This window comes from Felis catus, chromosome C2, assembly GCF_018350175.1.
Source record: "Felis catus isolate Fca126 chromosome C2, F.catus_Fca126_mat1.0, whole genome shotgun sequence".
In the NCBI taxonomy this organism is placed as follows: Eukaryota; Metazoa; Chordata; class Mammalia; order Carnivora; family Felidae; genus Felis; species Felis catus.
Genome location: NC_058376.1, coordinates 145,531,338 through 145,558,642, shown reverse-complemented (window position 1 = coordinate 145,558,642; position 27,305 = coordinate 145,531,338). Strand labels below are relative to the sequence as shown.

The 27,305-nt window shown below is 36.7% G+C and overlaps 1 protein-coding gene across 13 annotated transcripts in view; it reads right to left on the bottom strand.

Annotated features, from left to right (window-relative positions):
* Positions 1–27,305, bottom strand: part of RBMS3 (RNA binding motif single stranded interacting protein 3) — a 1,326,374-nt gene that overhangs the window by 99,431 nt on the left and 1,199,638 nt on the right. For 9 of the 13 annotated variants that reach the window (XM_045036415.1, XM_023260641.2, XM_023260639.2 and 6 more), the window contains 2 exons: positions 19,950–20,046; positions 17,661–17,711 (listed from right to left, as the gene is read on the bottom strand). In XM_045036415.1, coding sequence (XP_044892350.1) covers positions 17,661–17,711; positions 19,950–20,046 — 148 coding nt within the window. The remainder of the gene's footprint in view (positions 1–17,660; positions 17,712–19,949; positions 20,047–27,305) is intronic. The other 4 variants (XM_023260643.2, XM_023260644.2, XM_023260642.2 and 1 more) reach the window with 1 other exon arrangement.

Here is a 27,305-nt window from a genome sequence, read left to right as displayed (position 1 = left end):
TTATCCAACCATCCATCCATCTATCCATCTATCCATCCATCCATCCATCCATCCATCCATCCATCCATCACCAACCTACCCACATCCATCTATTTATCTGCTTATGATTTGAATATAACCAGATTAACTTGTTTGTCTTGTATGATAATGAATTATCTCTTAAAATTATTCCCAAAGAAGAAATTTTTAAATGTCCTATTCTAAGATGATATCATTGTAAAATGCCTTACACAGTGATTTCCATTGTAGTAAAAAAAAAGAAGCATATAGACATATAAGAGAATTCTGGTATTTTTTTAGAGTTTCAGCCCTCTTACTTTATTGTTTGAATGGACTAAAAATGAAGCATTTAATAACAGTCAAGTGATAAGACAATAATCATTCTTGGGGCTCTTGGAAGATGGGGATTCCACTTCCAGTCAGGGTAGTCAGAGAACTGGGCTTAAGTTAACCCAGTGCAGAGATTGTAATGATTATTTTATGACATGCAAGTGATACTAAAAACCCAGAAATGAACTCACAACTATACAGTCAATTAATCTCTGGCAGAGCAGGAAAGAATATTCAATGGAAAAAGACGGTCTCTTCAACAAATGGTATTGGAAAAACTGGACAGCAACATGCAAAAGAATGAAACTGGACCACTTTTTTTTTATACCAAACACAAAGATAAAATCAAAATGGATTAAAGACTTAAATGTGAGACCTGAAGCCATAAAACTCCTAGAAGAGAACACAGGCAGTAACCTCTTTGACATTGGACATAGCAAGTTCTTTCTAGATATGTCTCTTGAGGCAAGGGAAACAAAAGCAAAAATAAACTACTTGGACTTCAAAACAAACAAAGAAAAAAACTATTGGGACTTCATCAAAATAAAAACTTCTGCACAGTGAAGGAAACAATCAACAAAACTAAAAGGCAACCTTCAGAATGGGAGAAGATATTTGCAAAGATATACCTGATTAAGGATAAGGATCCAAAATATATAAAGAATTTAAAAAACTCAACATCCAAAAAAATGAATAATCCAATTAAAAATGGGCAGAAGACACGAATAGACATTTTTCCAAAGAAGACATACAGATGGCCAGCAGACACAGGAAAAGATGCTCAACATCACTAACCGTCAGGGAGATCAAAACCACAATGAGATATCACCTCAAATCTTTCAGGATGGCTAAAATCAACAACATAAGAATCAAGAGGTGTTGGTAAATATGTGGAGAAAGGAGAGTCCTCTTGCATTGTGGGTGGGGATACAAACTGGTGCAGCCACTCTGGAAAAAAATATGGAGTTTGCACAAAAAGTTAAAAATAGGACTACGCTATGATCCAGCAATTGCGCTAGTAGGTATTTACCCAAACAATACAAAACTACTAATTCAAAGGGACAGATGTACCCTAATATTTATAGCAGCATTATCTACAATAGCCAAATTATGGGAATAACCCAAGTGTACATCAACTGATGAATGGATTAGAAGACGTATGAATATGTGTGTGTGTGTGTATGTAGTTTATGTATATATGTGTGTGTGTATATACAATGAAATATTACTCAGTCATTAAAAAGAATGAAATCGTGTCATTTGCAACAACCTGGATGGAGCTACAGAGTATAATGCTAAGTGAAATAAGTCAATCAGAGAAAGACAGATACTATATGATTTCACTCATATGTGGAATTTAAGAAATAAAACCAAAGTAAAAAGGGAGAGAGAGAGAGAGAGAGAGAGAGAGAGAAAGAGAGAGAGAGAGAGAAATCAAGAAACAGACCCTTAACTGTAGAGAACAAACTGATGGTTACCAGAGAGGAGGTGGGTGGGAGGATGGCTGAAATAGGTGATGGGGATTAAGGAGCACACTTGCCATAATGAGCACTGGGTGATGTATGGAAGAGTTGAATCACTATATTGTACACCTGAAGCCAATATTACACTGTATGTTAACTAACGAGAATTTTTGTAAAAACTTCAAAAAACATGCCCTGAATATTTCACTCAATTCTGAGTAGAGTTTGTGAAGGGATACATTGGGTGCTAGATGTTGGCAGTTCTCTAGAAGGCACCATGTTGAACAGCTCTAATTCATGATTAAGTGACACCTTCTGTGGCATACTATTGAAGGGCATATGGATGTCATGCTTAGGGCAGGTGCAGCATTACAGGCACTTGGTAACTTATGGAAATACCTTGCACTCTCAGATGCTCACCAGATGTGACACCTGGTGTACAGACCGAAGACCTGGCTGAAAGCTAATGTTTGCTTTGCTTAGAACACCCATCTTGCCTGACACCCAACACTTGTCTGACTGAAAAACTCCTTTATTCTTCAAAACTGAATTCAGGAGTTACCTCCTCTGAGAAGTCTGTCCCTATTCTCTACTCCCTGACACAATGAATAATTCCCTACTTTTTAAATATTTTTTATAATTTACACATACATTCACTGCTACCTGTAGCTAAATACATTATAAATATATGTTTTCTAACAGGACTTTGATCAAGGGGGAAGCAAATTATATTAAAACAGGGATGTAAAACATAAAATAAGTCCTAACTTTGGTAAATATTCCTCTTAAGCAGAAGAAAAAAACTCTGAAGGCCCTTTACTGGTATTTGTGTTAGTAGTTTGAAAAATACTACTCTAAATTGTATAATTTTTGACATTTGTTACTAAAGTTAAAATAATGTTTTCCCTTTCCAAAGCACACCTGATTAAATTGTATGTATGTGTGTGTGTGTGTGTGTGTGTGTGTGTACACACACACACACACACACACACACAATCCTCCCCCCCCCCCCCCCCCGCCCAACTCTGGTACACTCTAATTGGTTGCCTAACAAAATCCAAGCTCATCAACTGTGTTAACCATGACCCTGAATGATAAACATAGCACTGAGGTAGAAATAACTAGCTTCTTAGGTCATAGCTAAGGTTAACCTTTAAAGCAAAATAGTGTCCCAATAACATTCTGAGAGGCAAGAAACAGTGAATAATATCTTTTGCTATTTAAAAATCTCTCAATATTTGAACCTATTCATGACCATTTACTTAATGAGTATCTACATATTTCAAATACTGTGAAGGTTTTAGGTATGAATGGGCATTATTCCAATGTGTTCTGAAAGAACAAATAGTTCCAGAGACTATCTGTGCCCTTATCCTCAATCCTTCAGTGATTTCATAAGTAGTTTCTGTTGCCCTGGCAACATTTATAAAATAAATGATTTACCCTATCTCTCTATGATTGTGTTGCCCTGGTAACTTGCTGTTATCTAGTCTGACATGGATTTTATTTTAGCTGTGTGCTTGCTTTCTCTAGAGATAATCCATAGAAAATAAGCCTTCACTAGATTAGATATTTAACATTGTGTTTCTATTTAAGTATATTTAATATGCTAAATAGCTATTAAGGATGTCATGTTGTCAATAGTCTTACAAAGGGACTGGCAAATTTTGATGTCCTGATGATGCAGTGATGGAGAAATTCTAAGTACTATCCGAGGACACATTGGGGGTCATGCACGATGGAAACTTTTTCTCTCAGCAGCTGTGTCAGTCTTATGTTCAGAATGCTGTGCTTGCAGTTCTAAAAAAGTAACACATTATTCCACAAACTATTCTCTCCTTTTAAAGGTCCACAGTAAAATAATATCAAACCACATACCAAAAGACAGGTCACATGCACACATCTGGATTGTGAAAAACAATGCCGTGCTCATGGGTTATTCTAGCCACTCCTGTGCATAGGAGGCAGGGATATTGACCAGGCAATGTTTTCTCCAAGAAGCTTTCAGAAGCTCTACTTGACAGATGACCATTACTTCCAAAATTATTTCTATGGATAGAAAATGACTTTATGCCCAGTGACTGTGTATAATGACATATTCATAATGCAAAAAAAAAACAGTTAAATATTTTCCCATTCATGACTGGTCCATGTATTCACTGGAAATTATGACTTTTTAACATACCTCAGTGAGATAATTTAGCCTTTCTCCAAAGTAAACCTAAATTCCAGACAATAGCATTAGGACCATCAAACTGATTTAACAACAAAAAAAAGTGTAGTAAAACGTGCCAGACTGAATAATAAAAAGTTGTTCTTCAATAGATCACAATTTACCTTTCCAATAAAATCTTTCCCTTATTCCCTAACACAAACCCATCACTTAATGCAGGCTATTTGCCTCTTGGCTCCTTGGAATAACTTGAAACACAACCCCCAATATTTTTGTGTGTTATTTTCACCTGAAATGTCATCTTTCTTTTCCTTTAACACCATAAACACCACCCATCTTTTAAACTCACGTTTATGTCTTTGTTCTTCCCTGTCCTTAACTGTCATGGGCAGTGTTATATAATTGGTAAACTTAATAACTTCTCTGCTACAGATTTTTATTATTTTTTTAAAATAATGTATTGTCAAATTAGCTAACATACAGTGCATACAGTGTTTTCTCGGCTTCGGGAGCAGATTCCCATGATTCATCGCTTACATACAACACCCAGTGCTCATCCCAACAAGTGACCTCCTGAATGCTCATCATCCATTTTCCCCTCTCCCCCACCCTGACATGAACCCTCAGTTTGTTCTCTGTATTAAAGAGTCTCTTATAGTTTGTCTCCCTCTATGTTTGAATATCCACAATTAGGTTGTATGTCTTAGGATGGATTATTTCTTTTCTTCCTCCCTCATTTCCAAACATTCTTAAAAATTCCAAGTTACTGATCAGCAACATAATAAGCAAAAGTTGTTATTACACAGTTGATGATTGATTTTTAATTTGCATAATATTTAACATATGTCCTAAAAGATCAACAACTGGTCATGGAGTAACTAACAATGCCAATTGATTACGATCATGCCACTGCAAAATATAATTGTTTTGATCACTTAGCAGCTATCAACTATGTAACAATCTGATACAGCACTTCATGATTATTCATGCTGTTCATAAGCCATAGTGCATTATAGTTTTAGTCTTCTGAGAACATATCTGATAGGATTAATAAATTATTTTTAATTGGGTTGGTTGAATAAATGTTTCTCTTACCAAAACCCAAGATAGCTTCACATTTGTCTTTTTTTAAATCTTTAAAAATAGATATGCATAATTATATTTAAAACTGTTCCAGAATTTAGAGAAATGGAATATTTCTAAATTATTTTTATAAATCCCTTATAATTGTGATATTCAAATCTGACAAAAATAGTACACCTAAAAGATAATAGCACTTAATAGTTTCTTTCATTAATAAAGACTGATGTCTAAATCATAAATAAAATGTTAATAAATATAATTGAGGTATATGGTTTTAAGAAGTCTTTATCATGACCAAAAGAGGTTTATTTGTAGAATGGTTCCACCTTATAAAACATTTACTGAAATCAGTTAAAATATAATCAACTATAAATATATTTTATTAATGTAAAATATAATAAATACAATTATTTATTTTTAATAAATATAATTATATCTAATAAATAAAGTATCTAATTATCTAATAAATAAAATTATTTTTATATAATATATAAAATAAATAAATAAATAAAATTGATAAAATAATTTTATAAACTCAATATTTTCTCAAAAGACCATTGATTCAATTGAAAAAGAATCACTCAAAGAATACACTGTAATACAATTGGGCAAGGAAAAGGATTGTGAAACATAAATACTTGAAATGAGGTGGAAAGTAAAATTATTTTATGGCCTGGGAAACCCAAGAATCAATGAAATTGTCTACTGGAAGTAATTGAAAACTTCAGAAAAATAGTTGGAAATAAAATCATTTCATATATGGGGCAGATTAAGGGGATAGATAACACCATGAAGATTCAAGTAGACATTTCTCAAAGGTGGGATAGTCTGCAAAATAGCTAAGCAGAAGCACAAGAGAAAAAAAACTGCTAGATTAAAATATACTAAAGGATACAATAACCAGAGATTATATGCAGTAATTAATTATTTAGGTAATCTAGCTTTATAAGTTTATTTTTTGGATTTTTGAGAAAATTTAATCAGAAAAGAGAAAAAAATTACTGACATAAGAAAGTGGAGATTCTTAGCTGAAAATTATAGTTTAAAAATAGCATGTATTGTGTGATCTTATTTTAGTGAAAGATAACACATACATATGTGTGTGTGTGTGTGTGCATGTGTAGATTAGATGTATAAATAGATATAAATATAGATACAGCCAGAGGCCTGGAAAAATACACATTAAATATTAACTGGAATAATCTCTGGGTAAGAGAATATTGGTGTTTTTATATTCTAATTTTGACTCATCATACGTTCTAAATTTCAACAATGCTTTTGAATAACTGAGATGTTTTTAATTTAAATTAACAATATTAGTATGCAAAAATATGTTATATTTCTATACACCAAAGTGAAAAATAAGAAAATACAATTTAAAATTTTCATAACTATGGTAACAAAAGTATTAAAATGCCAAAAAAAAACATTTGAGAAATGTAAACAGCACGTATGGAGGAAAATTTACTACTCTATTAAGAGACTCAAAAGACATAAAATATTTCTTGATTAAACAACATGCTACTAAACAAAAATGAGTCAAAGAAAAAATCAACAGAGAAATAAAAATTATTTTGAGACAAATGAAAACGGAAATACAACATAGCAAAACTTATGAGATGAAGTAAAAGTAGTTAGTTCTAAGGAGCAATTTCAAACAGGTAAATCCCTACACTAAGAAAAAAGAAAGAGCTAGAATAAACAACCTACCTTTGCACCTCAAGGAAGCAGAAAAAGCACAAAGCCTAAAGTTTGAAGAAGGAAGAAAATAACAAAAATCAGAGCAGAAATAAATGAAATATAGACTAAAAAGATAACAGAAAACATCAATGAAACAAAGAGCTGGATTTTTGAAAAGATAAACAAAGTAGACAAACCTTTCGCTAGATTTACCAAGAAAAAGAGAGGACTCAAACAAATAAAATCACAAAGGAAAGGGGAGACATTACAATGATACTCTACAAATACGAAGGATCATAAGAGACTGCTATGATCAATTACACAACAAAAAATAATTGCACAACCTAAAAGAAATGATAAGTTCCTAGAAACATTCATCCTATCAAGACTGAATCATGAAGAAATAGAAAATCTGAATAGACCAATTATCAGTGAGGATAATGAATCAGTAATCAAAAGCCTCCCAACAAACAAAAGCCCAGGACCACATGGCTTCACTGGTGAATTCTACCACACATTTAAAAAAGAATTAATACCAATCTTTTCCAAACACTTCCAAAAGAGAGGAGAGGAAGGAACACTTCCAAACTCATGTTACAAAGCCAGCATTTCCCTGATACCATACCAGACAAGGACATTACAAGAAAAGAAAATACAGGCCGTATCCCCAACGAACAGAGATTCAAAGATTCCCAACAAGGTATTAGCCAAATCTAACAATACATTAAAACGATCATATACCATGATCAAGTGGGATTTATTTCAGGGAGGCAAACACAAGGCTGGTTCAATATCTGCAAATCAATGAGATATATCATGTTAACAAAATAAGGATCAAAATCATATGATCATCTCAACAGACGCAGAAAAACTATTTGACAAAATTTCGCATCCATTCGTGATCAAACTTTCAACCAACTAGGTATAGAGGAAATATACCTCAACATAATAAAGGTCACATATAAGAAGCCCACAGCTAAAATGATATTTAACAGTGAAAAGCTGGAAGCTTTCCCTCTAAGACCAGGAGTAAGACAAGGATGCTCACTCTTGTCACTTTTATTCAACATAGTACTGAAAGTCCTAGCCAGAGCAATTAGGCAAGAAAAATAAAAGTCTTCTGAATTGGAAAGGAAGCTGTAAAGCTCTCTGTTTGATGATGGCATGATAGTATATACAGAAAACCCTAATAACTCTACCAAAAACTGTTAGGAATAATAAATAAATTCAGTAAAATGGCAGTGTACAAAATCAACGTGCAAAAATCAGTTGCATTCCTATACACTAACAACAAACTATGACAAATAGAAATTAAGAAAACAATTCCATTTACAACTTCATCAAAAATAATTTTAGGGGCGCCTGGGTGGCACAGTCGGTTAAGCGTCCGACTTCAGCCAGGTCACGATCTTGCGGTCCGTGAGTTCGAGCCCCGCATCAGGCTCTGGGCTGATGGCTCAGAGCCTGGAGCCTGTTTCCGATTCTGTGTCTCCCTCTCTCTCTGCCCCTCCCCCGTTCATGCTCTGTCTCTCTCTGTCCCAAAAATAAATAAAAAACGTTGAAAAAAAATTTAAAAAAAATAATAATTTTACTAGGGAAAAATTTAACCAGGGGTGAAATAAATTGAAGGAGACACAAATATATAGCATGATATTCCATGATCATGAACTGGAAAAATTAGTATTGTTAAAATGTCCATACTACCAAAAGCAATCTACTCATTCAATACAATCCCTATCAAAGTTCCATTTTTTAATAGAAATAGAGCAAATAATCCCCAAATTTGTATGGAACCACAAAGGACCCTGAATAGCCAAAGTAATCTTGGGAAAAGATTTACTTTCTGATTTTGCACTATATTACAAAGCTATAGTAATTAAAACAGTATTGAACTGGCATAAAAACAGACTCAAAGATCAAGAGAACAGAATAGAGAACGCAGAAATAAACCTATGAATATACAGTCAATCAATTCCAACAAAGTTGCCAAGAATATACAATGGGGAAAAGTCTTTAATAAATAGTGTTGTGAAAACTGGACAGCCACATTCAAAAAAGTTAAACTGGATCGCTATCTTTCACCATACACAAACATCAACCAGAATTGGATTAAAGACTTGAAATAACCTGAAACTGTAAAACTCCTAGGTAAAAACATAAGAGGTAAGCTCTTTGACCTTGGCTTTAGAAATGACTTTCTGGATTTGACACCAAAATAGAGGCAAGAAAGCAAAAATAAACAAGTGGGACTCTATCTAACTAAAACCCTTCTGCACAATAAAGGAAACTAACAACAAAATGAAAAGGCAACTTATATAATAGGAAAAAATATTTACAAATCATATATCCAAACATGTAATATCCAAAACATATAAAAACTCATACATCTCAATAGTGAAAAACCAAACAATTCGATTTTTAAAATGGGTAGAGGAACTGAATGGACATTTTTCCACAGAAGAATACAAATGCCCAACAGGCACATGAAAAGGTGCTCAACATCTTTAATCATCAGGGAAATGCAAATCAAAACCATAATGAGATATCACCTCACACCTGTCAAAATGACTATTATGAAAAAGACAAAAGATAAGCATTGGTGAGGATGTAAAGAAAGGAAACACTTGTCGCCTGCTGGTGGGAATATAAATTGATGTAGCCAGCACTGAGAACAGTTTGAAGATTTCTCCAAAAAATGAAAAAAAAAACCCAGAATTAAATATGATCCAGATATCCCACTTCTGGGTATATATTCAAGAAAATGAAAACAGGATCCCCAAAAGATATATTCACGTCCATTTCCATTGCAGTATTATTCATAATAGCCAAGATCTGGAAGTAATCCAAGGGTCTGTCTGTGGATGAATGGATAAAGATGTATACACATACAGTGGAATATTATTCATCCGTAAGAAAGAAGGAAATCCTGCTATTTGTGACAACATGGATGGAACTCAAGGGCATTATACTAAGTGAAAAAAGAGTGGCAGAGAAAGACAAATACTGCACAGTATCACTTACATGTGAAATCTAAAATGAATAAATACATCAATCAATCAATCAACCTAAACTAATAGAAACATATAAGAAAAAAAATGTTTGCCAGAGATTGGGGGTTGGGGAAAACAGGAAGAGGTTGGTAAAAGGGTACAAACTTTTAGTTATAAGATGAATAAAGTCTGAGTATCTAAGTATATGATGACTTTTAGTTAATAACACTGTATTACATAATTGAATTTGCCAAGAGAATAGAACTACAATGCTCTCTTTCTCTCATACATACACAAAAGATAAATATGTGAGATAGTGGATATGCTAATTACCAAGATGGTGGGAGTCCTTCCACAATGTATATCAAATCACAACAACACATATTTTAAGTATTTCAATTTTATTAGTCAATTATACCTCAATAGCTGGGGGAGGGGGGAGAAAAATTTTGAATAAAAGGAAAGACATATTTTTTTCTTAGAAAAATTCAGTGTAAATATGTCATATTTTTAGATTTCCTATTATTTAATATACTAATTCAAAGTTATCTCAAAATTTTGGTGGAATTCTTTAAGTTGATCAACTGCTAGTAAAGTTAATCTGAAAATGTAAAAAAATAGCTAGAGAAATTCTTGAGAAACAACAACAACAAAAATGTTGGGGATTAAGTCATGTCAGGTATATATGGTATTATAAAGTGATAATTCAAATACTAAAGTAATGGTCAAAAAATGAATCAACAGAATAGGACTGAGTCCAGAAATACACCAAAGACATAAAGAGATTTATCGTATGATAAAAATTGGAATAAAATCTTATATCAGTGGATAAAATACAAATGATTTAAATGGCAGAAGTTGTTATGACAATTGGTTACCCATTTAGGGAAGAAAGCTGGACAATAATCTCATACCATATTACAAAATAAACTCCAAAAGTAATAAAACTTGAAAATAGAATTTACTATACACACAATAAGACATATGGTGATACGATGTTATATGTTAATACTATCTCAATTTTTAAAAAGTTATTAAACTCAAAAAAACAAAAGCAACAACACAAAAACACTAAACAGTGTGCCTGGGAGGCTCAGTCGGTTGGGCATCTGACTTCAGCTCAGGTCATGATCTCACAGTTCCTGAGTTCTAGCCCCACGTCTGGCTCTGTGCTGACAGCTCAGAGCCTGGAGCCTGCTTTGGATTCTGTGTCTTCCTCTCTCTCTGCCCCTGCTCCACTCACTCTGTCTCTCCCAAAAATAAATAAAAATGTAAGAAAAAAACATAAACAAAAACATATGGTGTTTTATTTATTTTTAACTTATGGTGTTTTAAATCTTATATTGAATAAGGTATTTCATGTGGGAGTCTAGATGCTATACAGTAGGGGCTGGAAAAACACAATCTATGAACCAAATGTTCATACAGAACCTGTTTCTGTAAATAAAGTTTCCTGAAACTCAGCCATGCCAATTCATTTATGTATCGTCTGCGGCTGCTTTCACTTTACAACCAGAGAGAAAGAGAGCATCCAGCTCACAAAACTGAAAATAGTTGTTGTTTGGATCTTTACAGGAAAACTTTGGTGAGTATTGCTCCTAAAGGAAAAACTAATAAATTCTAGACACATAATACTAAAGTTCTGCATGATGACACCAAAAAAATTAACAGTAAACGGAAAATATCTAAATTATCTATCTATATATATAGTTTTTTACATGTATTTATTTTTGAGAGACAGAGAGAGACAGAGCACAAGTAGGGAAGGGTCAGAGAGAGACGGAGACACAGAATCCAAAGCAGGCTCCAGGCTCCGAGCTGTCAGCACAGAGCCCGACCTGGGGCTTGAACTCATGAGCTGCGAGGTCATGACCTGAGCTGAAGTCGGATGTTTAACTGACTGAGCCACCCAGGTGCCCCTCTAAATTATCTATAACAACATTAACTGACTAATTGCAATAACATCTTTTTTTTTTCAACGTTTATTTATTTTTGGGACAGAGAGAGACAGAGCATGAACGGGGGAGGGGCAGAGAGAGAGGGAGACACAGAATCGGAAACAGGCTCCAGGCTCCGAGCCATCAGCCCAGAGCCCGACGCGGGGCTCGAACTCCCGGACCGCGAGATTGTGACCTGGCTGAAGTCGGACGCTTAACCGACTGCACCACCCAGGCGCCCCAATAAGATCTTTTAAAAATAAAAAGAGGGGGAGCCTGGGTGGCTCAGTCAGTTGAGCATCCAACCTTGGCTCAGGTCATGATCTCGCAGTTCATGAGTTCAAGCCCCGCGTCGGGCTCTGGGCTGACGGCTCGGAGCCTGGAGCCTGCTTTGGATTCTGTGTCTCCCTCTCTCTCTGCCCCTCATCCTGCTCATGCTCTGTCTCTCTCCATCTCTCAAAAATCAATAAACGTTAAAAAAAAAAGAGAGATCAATGCCCCAAAAGAGAAATAAGCAAAAGCAAATGAAGGACGTGGAGTTCAGAGAAAAAAGAAAAATTAGTCAATTAAAGACATGAAAAGCAACTCCACTCCACTAGGACTCAGAGAAATAATAATGAAACATCAGAAAGATACTGTTCATTATTTATCACATCAACAAAGTATCTGAAATCCGAGAATGCCCAGTGTTAATTGGGGCCACGGAGAAATAAACACTCTCACTTGGCATGCCAATCTGACAATAATGTATATCCAATCTTAACACACACATACTTTTTGTACCAGCAATCTATCCTGCAGATATTTCTCACAAGTGCTCAATATTACAGTCTTGAGTTTATGAGCAAGTACTAGAAGCAACTTAAAGAACAATGAATGGGAAATTGGTTAAAATGCCTTTTGGTGCATTTATATAATGGCATATTATGAAGTGTTTAAAAAACTGACATAGATTTATATGTGACTCATGCAATGACATCCAGGACATTCTGTTATTGGGGAAAAAGAATGCAAGTAATCTAGTATAGATGTTAACAATACATATACATTTATGCACAAGTACATATAGATTTTCGTATGCATAAAAATTGACTGGATGGTGACACGGAAGTTTATCCTAGGTTTCTTTCTGGAGAATAGAGCTGATGAGTGAAGGGGTCCTAAGTGGAACGTCTTTTATGCTCTATGCAGTTATAATTTATGAGCCTAGAATTTCATTGTTTAATGGATTTTTCTTTATTTTTGAAAACTTATTGTAGAATTTTGAAGTTAAATTTAACATTGCAAAGCCAGCACTACTGTTTTTTTTTTTAACAGTAGTTACACTAAGAGACTTTCTGTGGAAATGGTTTTATTCATAGTCACTTTAGCCCAGCACTATATCTAAAAGGAGGTGACACTCAAAACAAGTTACTCCTCCTAAGCTTATTCTCATTCAGTTTGAATTCTCTTCCAGGAGAAATGGTATAGATGGGTTAGAGTCACTGTTGTTTCGATTTTGCTATGTAGTTAAAAAAAGATTTGGCCTGCATATATGCACTTACCAAGTTAACTCCTTTGACAGCAAAAGCATTTTGACTTTGTTACTTTACTAATGAAACTATGAGATTTCGGATTTTTGCTCAGCTCAGCTTTCTGAACAGAATTCAATGGATTTAGATATTCTTTCCACATTAGGTGATATGCTTTTATAGAAAACACAGCTACAGATTTATAGGATACAACCTCTAACATTAAGTCTTAGGCCTAGTCTGTTTGCTGGTAAGGGATGACCAAATCAAATGTTCTGGAGATTTCTTGAACAGCCTTGTTGCAGAGCGAAAGTTTATATTCCCTATTCAGCTATAAACTTTAGGTTTATTAATCATAAAAGTCATAATTTAGCCATGCATGGCCACAAATCATCCAATGATTCAATAGGGCATCTTGCATTTCTAAGAATGCTGTAATTAGATAACCAATTTGTAATTAAGTAAAAATGAAAGCTGACCTTTCTCCTTGAGAGAAAATAATGCTAACTATATGAAGAACAGAAGATTTATGATTCAAATGAGCCTAAATACAATTTAAGGGAACAGGACTATGCTTCTTCTTGGGAACTATCATCTTTTCTCCTTGTCAGCACAGATTTAACAAAATATCCAATGTGTTGCAACACAGGAATTTCAATTGTGCATTCATATAAGATTCCGATGTAACATGACGCTATGCAGAGTAGATATTTGGTGCAATCCATCATCTATTAAAATTCTGTCAGTGAGATGGGGAGTTTCAGAGTACAGTACAGAGCTCTGCACTGAGAAGCAGCAATGAATAAGTGATTGGACTGACAAAGTCAGCATTTTTACTTCTTTACAGCAAAAAGTGAATTCCTAATCTCGTCTAACAGTGCTTTCTCCCGAGTCTGTTCCGGGGAACAATGACAAAGTGCGAACAGAAATGCTCTTGCTGTCCTAAGCGGGGTTTGACAACTTTCCAGGGGACCCGATAAGGTCCCAGCATCCACTGACAGAACTGTTTTCTTGCACAAACACCAGAAGGATGGTTATAACACAGTCAAGGAAACTTCTTTCCCCTTTTCCTTAAGAGGGAAAGTCCTCTCAGAATCTTTTTCCAAATCTACAAAGAAGTACAATACACACAACTTAGCAAATTAAATCTCTAAGGAAACAAACTAAAATGGCACACTTCAGTTTTATGCTTATGCTTTTTGTTCTTCTCTTGGCCCTTGCCTACTCCTTTTTCTCCTTTCCATCATTTTATTTCTCTCTTACTAACCATCACCTGTCTCCTCCTCCTTCTCCCATTTTAACCATTCATCCTGATAAAGACCAGAGGTACGGTGTTCTACTTTTAAGACTTTCCTGAAGTCTCTTTGGATACAAGCCTGGTTGAAATCTTTGGAGTCCTTTGAGTCAAGCCTGAAAGACAATTCAGGCTTTAGGCTCCATTTAGGAGTCCGTGTGCATTCACAGTGAGCAGGAGAAACATGCTTACACTTTGAGCTTATACATGAGATTTTCTCAAAATGGCAGAAGAGAAAACATGAGCAAGGAGAAAAGTTGCAAGCAAATAATAATTATGGGCAACATATTTGAAACATGTAGATAGCGACGCCTTGAATTTATTTGTAAAGTAGGTTCTAGTTACTGACATAAAGGGCGTACCTATCAGGCCCTTTTTCTTAGTATTAAGTATTAAATGGTTTAGTAACTAAATGAAATAAGTACCAATCCAAGCAATTTATTTGTAGCCATAGAGGCTATCTCCAAAAACTCATTAGCAAAGTAAGTTAAATAAAACGTAAAAATGTAGTAGAAACAGGTGATTATTGCTTATTCTCAACTTTCTTCCTCTACCTTTCTTCCTCCTATAACTAAATAATAATAATAATAATAATAATAATAATAATAATAATAATTTGCTGAGTGTTTGCTATTTGCTAGACACAATTTAGGAGCTTTAATTCATTATTTCCTTTAATGAACACAATACATAATTATTTAGGCATCAGCATGTCTATGTTACAGATGAGGCAACTATGGCTAAGAAAGTTTTATTGACCAGAGTTCCATAACAGAGAAAGGTTTCCTATCTCAAAGACCCTAACCAAGAACTCATGCTGTTAATCATCAAGTCATTTGTTTGTTCATTCATTCATTCGTTCATACATTCATTCATTCAAGATCTAGGTATTTGGTTTATCTGCTTTAGATTGTTTCAGTATTTTTGTATTTAAGTATCATTCAGTGATTAATTTAGCCCCCATTTTGATGATGAGACTAAGACTAGTTGGGTACGGTTATTTATGCAATATAGACAACTGGTAAGACTGTTACTGGGAAAAGAATGCTGGCACAAACTCTGTTTCCATGACACTGCTTAGCCAATTTTTCCATGTTAAACACAACAAAGTGGTGGGTGGCCCAGGCACTCCTTTTTCCAAGAATCTTCCCTGGTCACAAACATTGTATTTTAAACCAAGTGACCTAAACACAAACATGATGCACTGTCTAGTTATGGGAACTGATGAGACATCAGTGAGCAGTAGCCATAATGAGAAATATCTAAGGGGATAAATTCACACACACACACACACACACACACACACACACACACACACACGGCTATTTCTGGAGGAAGATGTATGAGAAATAATACCTCCAAAAATGGGGCTGAAGCCATGTTGGGATGGAGGGCGAGGGGAAGAAAAATTTTGCTGAGGTCCTGAGTGACAGACAGTGGAAATAAAGCCACAAACAAACACCTTCCCTTCTACTTATAGTTCTAGAAGTTCTGGTAGAACCTTAAATATTTTGACATCTGGAAAAATATTTAGATTTCTGCCAGATGTGCATTCCTTTTGGTCACGATGAGATGATCCTTCACCTCAGTGTGAGGACTAAGCTAGCATTAGCACCTTCTAGATGAACATATTACTTGTTAGAAGGTAGTTGTTTCCTTCTAGAAAGTCTCCACTTTAGAACTTGGCAGAACTTCTTCCCTTTTCCTGTATTGGCCCAATCTATGCTATACATTGGTTTGGCAGTATATACTGAACTTTATCGCATGAATTGGATATGAAAGTGCAGCCTGGATCCTTTGTACAGTATGATTTATAGAACATAGACCAGATGAACTCAGGAAGCCCCCAAGGTGTGTAGATAAGAGTAAATAGAGGGATTTGCAAAATACGGTCTGAAGTTCTGCTGTATTAAGCTATATAGATTTTATTCTTTAAATAAAACACAAACTATCAAAACATTAGGAGCAACATGGAATGTTTCTTATTTTTTAAAAATGGGCAAAGCTCAGATATGAAAACCAGGTGCTATGATCCTTTGGGTCAAAGAAATGGATGCCTGTGGATTTAGTTCCCTGATCTTTAATGTGTGCTACTTTGTTTACAGTTAGCTTTGAAATGGGTTAAAATGTAGCACTGCTTTGTCTCTGTACAAGAATACATTCTGTACTAGGAAGGATAACGGCAATAACAATACATAGCATGTTGTATTTTAAAAGTTATTTTCACATATGCTCTCACTTGATCCTTCCAATAGCCCTGTTAATATAGTGACAGAAAAGGAAACAGAGGCACGGGTGTGAGCATGCCCCCAAAGGATATTCACCACAGACCTTGTCACACAACTTCCTCTCTCGCGCTCTATCCATTCTCATGAATATATTGCTACTGAAATCGCTCTATTGTACTTTGACAGAGCTAGAAAACCTGGAAGACCGAGACAAAGATAAATGGAATCATTAGCCTTCAGTCTAGATTCGAATGAAATATGTAATATTTTCCCATGGGACTGATGTAATATTGTGCCACAAAATGGGAAATACAGCAAGTAGAAAATAGAGTTTGAATATTTTTAGAAGAGATTTTTCCACTAAAGAAGAAGCGAATGGCTCTAGTTAGTTAATATTAAAAATATATATCTAGCAGCCTTGCTTTCTATCTCTATATCTCCATCTATTAGTAGACAGCTTTCTTCATATTTCAAATATATTGCTTTGAGTGAACACTTGGCCATGATACCAAAAATTGCCCCAAAGCATATCAAACAGCATCCAAAGAGAACAAAGCATACCAAGAGAAGGAAAACAGAAAGGCTTTCCCCCAATAATGGATTTAATTGTCCAGAGTTCAGAATTCCTGTGTGAAGTAGAAATTCCCCATTCATGACAAATGGCAGACATCGGCTTAGGAGGTTGACTATTTCCTCTAATAAAGTTTGTTCTCTCTCTGTCTGTCTTTCTCTCTCTCTGTCTCTGTCATCTCTGTCTCTCTTTTTCTTTCTCTCATCTCTCTCTAACTCTACTATCTATCTATTGTACATGCTTTTGTAGAATTTCAGGAACAGCTTTTCATCTGGAAAATACGGCTGCCTGAAAGAGGTATGAAATCTAACAAAAGCTCTACCCCAAAGCTTGTACGCATTACAAAAGCTTGCACTTGGATAATAGAAATATTTAGCCTCAGGTGACTGAGAACACTTACTGTTGGTTGCATAACGTATGGCGGATGAGGCATCCATGAAGTACTCTGGACCTATGCATCAAACAGCATTTATTAGCACAAAGCAATCACAGAGAGAACTTGGTTCTTGTGTTCAGTGGAGTCACACTAGGTCATAAGAAAGTGGAGTCCATCTGACTTTACAGCTAATTGGTGCTCAGAACTGAGGAGAGAAAGGAAATTCTTGGACCTGATTACCAAAACATAGTAAAATATAAAGCAAACTCCTACTTCATAGGAGCTGGCTGCGGTGCCCACGTGGACCAGGCTGGGCCTTGGAGCAGATTTTGAGGTTGGTGGTGGAGGCTAGAGTCTTAGGAAGCCTCAGAGACCTCCTACTCAGGGGTCAACTCCCAGGGCTATGGAGCCAGTAACAAAGAGTTGACAACTAAAACTTCCTCTTTTTCTTCATCCATTCTAATTTCAAAGTCTCAAGTGATCCCATCTTGGAAATAAATCTAAGTGGTAAAAGTTGGGGTAAGAATTAGAAGAGATCAACCAGAAATTTGGGGGGAATGCTTTGGGTTCACCCCAAGTTAAGCAAGTTTGTGATCTTTTTTTCTTTCACGGTAATTGGTAAGGCAAATAAAAATGAGAATCTGAGCCAACCAACTGTTCTGAAATGTGCCTTGTCAGCCAAATGAGAAAGTCAGCTTACATGGGCTGATGGTCACATGGAGAACCCTGTAGGACTTTGTTTTCAATACACTCACGCTAACAAAAGCGCCAATGCGCTTCAGGTTAAAAAAAAAAAAAAGTGGTGAAAGGCGAGAATCAACAACATAGGAAATTGCTCTGATTCCTTTTTTTCAGAAAAAATGAGCTAGAGTTAAATTCCACTTATGAGCCCTCCCAAGTGAAATCACTTTTCTGTGGATATTTTATTCATGTCACCAAAGTGCTCTACACTGGGGCTCAGTGGGTGGTCTTGGCTGAAACATAGGCCAGGATTAGAAAAAATGGGTTAAAGAAAAAGAAAAAAAAACACACAAAAACACACATTACAACCAGGCGGGCCCTGCAGGAAGAACAAAAACCAAACAGCACCTGCACGTAGCCTCATGGGTCCCGAGGAAAAGCGATTAAGAAATCATCCATTCTGAGACCCTCTAGTGCAATTCACATGCACGTCTATTCCATTCACCAAGCGACATGGACCAGGATTCTAAGTGCAGGAAAAGAATGAAAATCATCTGCTTCAGGGGGAATCAGTTAAGGAAAAATGCATATAGTCTCAAGTCTGATGCTCTGAGAGCTGGGACCCCCTGAAATGAAGTATGTAATGGTTGAATAAGGTGAAACTTCACTGAATTAGTAGCAGTCAGCAACATGACAGTTTTACCCTTTGTGAAACCTCCACCCCCGCCATCTGCAACATACAAACACACGCGTGCACGCACGTATACTCTCTCGCACTCTTTCTCTCTCCAAAGTTTGAAAAGGTGACACTAGATACCCCCCACAGGTGGCATCTATAGGCACTGTCTAATTAGAATTAGAAGACTTGTCTGAAGAACAATGTGAGGCAAAGAGAAGCTGGGAGTAATAGCACATTCGTGACTTAAGGGAATAAGACAAGGAGTTATTTATGGAGGGAGAAGTTTGACTCTTTTAATCCACCTGTGTACTTAGAATTAACTCGCTGTAACATCTGCTTTAGGACACACACTGAGTCTTGGATTTTTGTTTGTTTGTTTGTTCTTCAACCTGTGGAACCCGTGAGGTCTCTTTTGACCTGTTTGGGACTGAGGATGAAGTCAGAGCAGGAAGTAGGAATCACTTTTTACCACTTTGATGGTCCTCCCTTTCTCGGGGAAAACGATTTAACAGCTGTCCATGTGGCTTTGCATGGACGCACAGGACAACTGTGACAAAATGAGATGACAACGGTAAAATATCCTGGAGTGAGGGAGGGGAATGCCAGACGTGTGCTTGTAGAAAAGACACAATAGGGAACAGACAACCCAAATAGCAGACAACCAACAAAGTAAATTCTCAGTGGCAAGAAGGCTGCACGCGTGTTGGCTGGAAAGGAGCCTAATCATAAAAACTCAGCAGGAAGAATGAAGAGCACAGTGGACCTTATTCTTCAGTGAAATAGATGCAAACAAGCCCTTCAAAGTGTAGGCGACACCTTGAGGATTATTACTTTAAGGTCGGACTGAAATGTCTGAGGGCTATTAAAAGAAAACTTGCGCTGTGTCCCTTTCGCCTTTACACAGTCTACTGGCAAGAGAGACGCTCCCTCAGGTGCAGGTAAATTGGACATACCTGGTATGTGGAGACAGGGGAAGCAGCAATGAATGGCGTGAGAGATGTCTGTGGAATCATGCGGTTGGTTGCAATACTGTACGGTGAAGAATAAAATCTGCAAACAGAAAACAACAAAAGAAGATTCATAAAGCTGCTGCAATGCCTGGGTGCTGGTCAAATGCTACCCAGCGCCTCTGGGAAACACAGAGTTCCACCCTCGTGTTTTTCCACCAGCTGCGAACAGGAGCATCCAGGAGATTTACAGTGTTTGATTCCACTAAGAGAAATAAATCATTCTGAACAAAATGACAGATTGGACTCATCTTCTAAAATGGGCTGCACAAGCCGCTCTGGAAAACAGTGTGGAGGTTCCTCAAAAAATTAAAAATAGATGTACCCTATGACCCAGCAATAGCACTGCTAGGAATTTACCCAAGGGATACAGGAGTGATGATGCATAGGGGCACTTGTACCCCAATGTTTATAGCAGCACTCTCAACAATAGCCAAATTATGGAAAGAGCCTAAATGTCCATCAACCGATGAATGGATAAAGAAATTGTGGTTTATATACACAATGGAGTACTACATGGCAATGAGAAAGAACGAAACATGGCCCTTTGTAGCAACGTGGATGGAACTGGAGAGTGTGATGCTAAGTGACATAAGCCATACAGAGAAAGACAAATATCATATGTTTTCACTCTTATGTGGATCCTGAGAAACTTGACGGAAGATCATGGGGGAGGGGAAGGGGGAAGAAAAGTTAGAGAGGGAGGGAGGCAAACCACAAGAGACTCTTAAAGACTGAGAATAAACTGAGGGCTGATGGGGGCTGGGAGGGAGGGGAGGGTGGGTGATGGGCATTGAGGAGGGCACCTGTTGGGATGAGCACTGGGTGTTGTATGGAATCCAATTTGACAATAAATTTCATATTAAAAAATAATAAAATAAAAATAAAATAAAATAAAATAAAATAAAATAAAATAAAATAAAATAAAATAAGATGGGCTGCACAAAATCTCTTACGCCAGGTGAGGGTAATAGTATGTTTCACCAACAGGGGGAAAAAAGCCATGGGCCTCTTTTTAGTTTGTTTTTGTTTCCTTTTTTATTCTTTTTACTTTTTTTTTTATTTTTAAGGAAATGCCATTGTAAAGCTCTTTGAGAGAAAAGCAAAATGATAGCACCAAGCTTTATAAAGATGGCCAATGTTATGTGTACACAAATTGCATCTATCTCTTCATTCAAGAAAGAGGGTCAGCTCCTAGAGAGTTCTACATAATTTGTGCTAGGCAGAAGTCCATGCACTCATGCAGAAACAGAGCTAAATATTTTCTCCCTGAAAAGAGAAGAAGGTGAACGATGTATGGGTTGTGTCTAGCTGGGGACAGGAATATTTTCTGGATTCAATCAAGGCATTGGTGGAGATTCTAGACCTCTGGGATATAACTCAGTCCTACAGTCCTGTAGACTGTAAAAAAGCAATGAGTGTCGAGTCTTTCGGGCCCTCTGTCAAACAATTATAAAATGGTGCTGGGAGAGATCAGGGCTTCACAAACCAGGGGAGGGATGATCCTTCGATAGATCTTTCAAAGAGAAGCTTCTAGGTACTTAAATCAGTGATACACCCATCTCTGCTCACTCTGTACCCTAGAGTTCACAAGTTACCTAATGCTCAAATTCGTCAGCAGATTTTTCAAATCATGTTCCTTCCTTCCTGTCTCACTGGTAAGTGAAAGGCCAGAGGGCCAGCCACAGAATGAAAAAGGCCAGGTTGCCTTTGATGGATTATTTCACTGATGTGAGGATAGATTGGGAAAATGGGTCTCAGGGGTAATAGAATCATTTTACTTGCTGTACTCTTAGCAAAAATCAACTACTACTTTTGATTTTTTTTTTTTTAAATAGCATAACTGAGGTTGGAGTTTTGGAATCAAAAGCTTCATCATCCCTCAGAGGTCACTGATATTTTGAATAGAGACTGTTACGGGTTACCATTCTAAAGAAGCATTCTATAAGCCCCCTATTGAAGGGCGAGCTGGATTTCAAGGCTTCCAGGACTCAAGGAGTACATTCTTTAATCTTAGATTCTATAAAAGTCTTCAAGCAAGGATTGGGGGACTATAGTCTTAAATTTACTTTATCCAGCTCTCGACAGGGATTCTAAGGTCATATTCTTTTGGTTAAAAAATTGCAGCCGAAAAAAATTACTGTGTTACATATTATATCCTTACTATCCATACCCACCAGACATCTAAGTTTAAGTTGTACAATTAAAAAAAAAATTATATAGACTGCATATGTATTAGAATGGCAAAAAAAAAAAAGGCACAAAAAGAAAGAAAAAGAAAAGAAAATCCTATGCTGACAAGGATTTAGAGAAAGTGGAATTTTCACTCGTTGCTGGTAGAAATGCAGAATGGTATGGTCATTTTGGAAACCAGGTTGTCAATTTCCTTATAAAGTTAAACATCCACATACCTTATAACTCAATAATACCAGTGGTAGATATTAACTCAAGATAAATGAAAACTTACGTTTATACAAAAACCCTAACGCACATGTTTATAGCAGCTTTACTGACACTTGGCAAAAATTGGAAACAAGCCAAATATCTTTCAACCGAATTGATAAACAAATTCTAGTACATCTGTCCAGTGGACACTATTAACCAATAAGGAAAGAGCTACCAATACATTTAACATGATGAATCTTAAGCCAATTATGCTAAATGAAAGAAGATTCAAAAGACTCTATATTTCATAATTTCATTTATACTACAACATGAAAAATGCAAAACTCTAAAAAAAGAAAATAGATCAATGGAGGCAGGTCAAAGGCTGAGCTTGGGGGATGGAACTAACTATAAAAATGCATGAGGGAATTTTGGGAAATGATGTGACTGCTCTGTCTTGATTGTCTGGCGGTTCTACAACTTTATGCTTGTCAGAACTCATAGGACTGGGGACGCTGGGTGGCTCAGTTGGTTAAGCATCTGACTCCTGATTTCGGCTCACGTCATAATTTTATAGTTTGTGGGTTCGAGCCCTGTGTCAGGCTCTGTGCTGACAGCATGCAGTCGGCTTGGGATTCTCTCTCCCTCTCCCTCTGCCTCTCCCCTGCTCTCCCCTTCTCAAAATAAATAAACAAATAAACATTTGAGAGAAAAGAACTCACCGAACTGTACACTATAGTGACTATATACTCTATGTAGATTATACTAATAAACCTGACTTCTAAACAAAGTCAATGGATGTGTACGTAAACAACCATCCTTTCACTTCAAAAAAAAATTAGCGAGCATTTACAATGTGTACCAAAGATCGGTAAGATTCTAAAACATTCCTTAGAGTTTCTCCATTTAGCCACTTAAATTGTATCTTATCTGTACATTAATCAGCCTAAAATCTTCCAATGGCTTTTCATTGCAATGAAAACAAAATCTGAATTCCTAGTATGGGCTAGTACAAACAGGCAAACACCTATCTCTCTAGTACTTTTCTCCTACCCTCTAAACCAGCCAGCTAGGTTCTAGCCACACTGACCTTCTGTCACATGATTCTGTTATTCTCACCTCCATCTTGGGCCATTAAACTTATAATTCCCTCTATCTGCAATGCTCATTTCCACAAGTTTCCCTAAGGCTACCTCTTTCTCAGTATTGGTCTCACTCAACTTTCCCATCTTCAGAGAGGCCTGTAGTAGCTAAAGTAGCAACCACCATCTCCAGCCTAATCACTCTCTATTCTTGGCCTGTAATTTACTTTTTTTCTCCATCACGCTTATCACCAACCAAAGTGGTGATTTCTAAAAATTTATTTAGGTATGTTAGAGACTGAATGTCTGTGTCCCTCCAAAATGCATATGTTGAAGTTCTAAATTTCAGTGTGTCTATATTTGGAGATGGAACCACTTTGGAAGAAAGTAAGGTTAAATGGGGTCAACAGCATGGGGCCCTGATCCAGTAGGATTAGTGTCCTTATATGAAGAGACACCAAAGAACTTGCTCTCTCTCTCTCTCTCTCTCTCCACAAGCGTGCATGGAGGAAAGGCCAGGTGAGGACACAGTGAGAAGGCAGCCATCTACAAGCCAGGAAGAAAGTCTTCACCAAAAATCTAATCAGCCAGAACTTGATCTTAGACTTCTAGCCTCCAGAACCGTAAGAAACTTATTTTTTGTGGTTTAATGCCACCTAAACGATGGTATTTTGTGATGGTAGTGGAGCTAACACAAGGTACTTATTGACTCTTTGTCCCTCTAGGATGTCAGCTTCACCAAAGTTGAGGACATACTGGCTTTGTTGCCTAGAAGAGAGCCTGGGGCATAAGAGATACTTAAGAACCATAGGTTAGGGTGCCTGAGTGGCTCAAGCGGTTAAACCTCCGACTTCAGCTCAGGTCATGATCTCTTGGTTTGTGAGTTTGAGCCCTGTGTCAGGCTCTGTGCTAACAGCTTCGAATTCTGTGTCTCCCTCTATGTCTGCCCCTCCCCTGCTCGGGTGCTGTTTGTCTCTCAAAAAAATAAATAAATAAACATTGAAAAAAAAATAAAAAAAAAGAACCATAGCTGGAATGAATGAATGAATGAATGAATGAATGAATACAGAGAAGCTTAGGGAAGTAAGTAGTGATTACAGTACCGGCCAATACCAATACTTGGCCAATACCAAGATGGCAGGAGCATAGAAGATAGGTCCCTGAAACCATAGGAAGCTGAGGGGTGAGAGCCCAAAGAGCAGCCAACATCACATATTAGTAAATGCTCAGTGGAGGCTTAATCAATACTTGCTTTCTAAGCATGGATAGTATTAGTAGCTAGGGAAAACAAGTCCTTTTTTACAAAAATCATGAATTGCATTTAAAAATCCCCTTTAGGTCTTATCCTTGACAGATTTGATTTATGAGGAAGTGAACCAAAGGACCTATTCTTTATTCGGGGCTCATGATGACCTCACTCCACCCATGACTACTCCATGATCGCTCTACAAACATTTGTTTCTCATTCACCATGCAGTGGTTTAATTTCTGTCCGAAACCCAGTGTCAGCCTCTTCCACCAATGGAGTGAATTGTGCATCGCATTTGAGCGTGGCTGGCTTATTTTATCTAATGTACCAACTGAAGTATTAAATATGACGGCAACGAGAAGTGGATTGGCAGGTAGAGTTTACGGGGGATTTTATGGGGAGAACAGAGAGCAAAAACCTAAAGAAAACAGCCAAGTAAACTGATACTTACAAAGGGAACCCTTGGGGGAAAATTTAATGCATTTTGTTCTATCTGCACTAATCCTATCCATCAAACAAGAATTATAGTTCATGCTTCCCAGCAAGTTCCAAATCCTGCCACTCAAGTCGGAGAGTCACTTAGAATGGAAAATGTACTGGGCAGAAGAGACTCAACACACCGTGTTGATCCCCTAATTCTGATATTCTGCAATGAGCTCTTCCCAAGACCAAACATAAACCGGATGAATTGACAGGAAACCCTAAGAGAGTCTGCTATCACACTGGCGGCTTAGAGGTGCCATATCTAAAGAAAATGCACAGAGCCAAGCTCTGTGAGAGAAGTGCAGGATGAGTTCCCAGTCTCTTCACCTCTTCTCAGTCCCTGCCATGTATCTATTAGGGTTTAAAAACACTTCCCTGTGACATTAAAAAAGAAAGAAAGAAAAAAAATGAAAGAAAACAACAACAACAACAACAACAACAACAACAACAACAACATCCAAATAGATGCTCCAGGCATAGGTGTTATCTTATTGGGGAGCATGAAAGAGATGACTGACAGAATATTTTACCCATAATAACAAAGCGAAGTTAAGTCTAAATATGTAACTTCATGTTTTCATATCTCATAATATACGCCTTGAAAATGCTATTATAGAAAATGGGAATTAATTCTTAAATGGTTTTCCTGGGAAAAGTTTACTCATTTAAGATATATATCTATATCTATATATCTATATATCTATATCTTATATCTATATCTATGTATATAGATATAAGATATAGATATATAGATATATATAGATATATAGATATATAGATATATAGATAGATGTATAAGATATAGATATCTTATATCTATATCTATGTATATAGATATATAGATATAGATATAGATATAGATATAGATATAGATATAGATATCTCTTTCCCCCAAATTCACGTGGCATTATGTGTATGACAAGTGTTCCTTTCATACTTTGTCCAGTGGTTCTAAACTAGAAATAATTTTGCTCCTCCGGGAACATTTGGTGGCAGGATCTAGAGATAGGTCTGGTTGTCACAAGCGTGTGGGTCGGCTGCTACTGGCCTCTAGTAGATAAAGGTCTGGGATGTTGCTAAGTATCTTACAATGCACAGGGCAGCTCCCACACTAAAAATGATCTGGTCCAAAATGTCACAGTGTTGAGGATGAGAAACCTAGCCTTAGGAATAACCAGTCACTTCTGGAGAGATGTCATATGAACAAAATACCAAATGCCACAGTGGCTAAGAGAGTTAACTAAGCATGATCTATCTATAGAACGCTAAGCTGGCCTTTGCAAAACTTTGTATTTTTAAGGAACGCGAAGAGTTACTTGGTGCTCTGGCATTTAAAGCAAGTGGGCTCCAGAAGTTCAGAACATGCAAGTCTAGGTCACTAATAGGACATTATCTTGCCTGCAGGAAAGTCATCTTCAGGGATTTGGCCGTCAGTAGTAATATGGTGAAATCTTATTTCACTGACAATAAAAATAACATGAATATATCAATAACCCCAGGGTAGAGTGTTTTTTTACCGTAGAAACCCACACAAAATCCTATTTGCACACTGAAATAAACAGCACCGGCTCGTCTTTCATGTCCGCAGGCAATATTGTTAGAGTCGGAACCACGAACACTATCCTCAGGGTAACACTATCGCGCAAGATTAATACGTTATTGGCCATTTTTATTGTAATACCACCATATCCTTCACATTAGATTCCTTTCCTAGTGTAATAAGATAAGGTTTCGGTATCACTTAATATCAAATGCCCATATACAACAGCTGGCAAACCAATCCTATAGAAAACATTTTTTTTCCCCAAGTCTCTCCCAAGAATACATTTTATTCAAATAAAACAATCCGAGAGGTCTTCTACACGGAGGCTCTTACTGAAAAGGGCACTGGAGAGATGGGATTTTGAATATGGGGAGTGATTATTTCCCACCTCCCCCACTCCTATTTGAAAGTGATGGAATTTCAGATTGGACTGCTAAAAAAGCAATAGGGCAGTAGTAATAACAAACTGTAGAGTTATGCCAGACGGCTCTGAAAGAAGAATAGGTAATTTTATTCTTGTAAGTTAGCCTGGAGGAAAAAGTACTCAGATTTCATTTTTC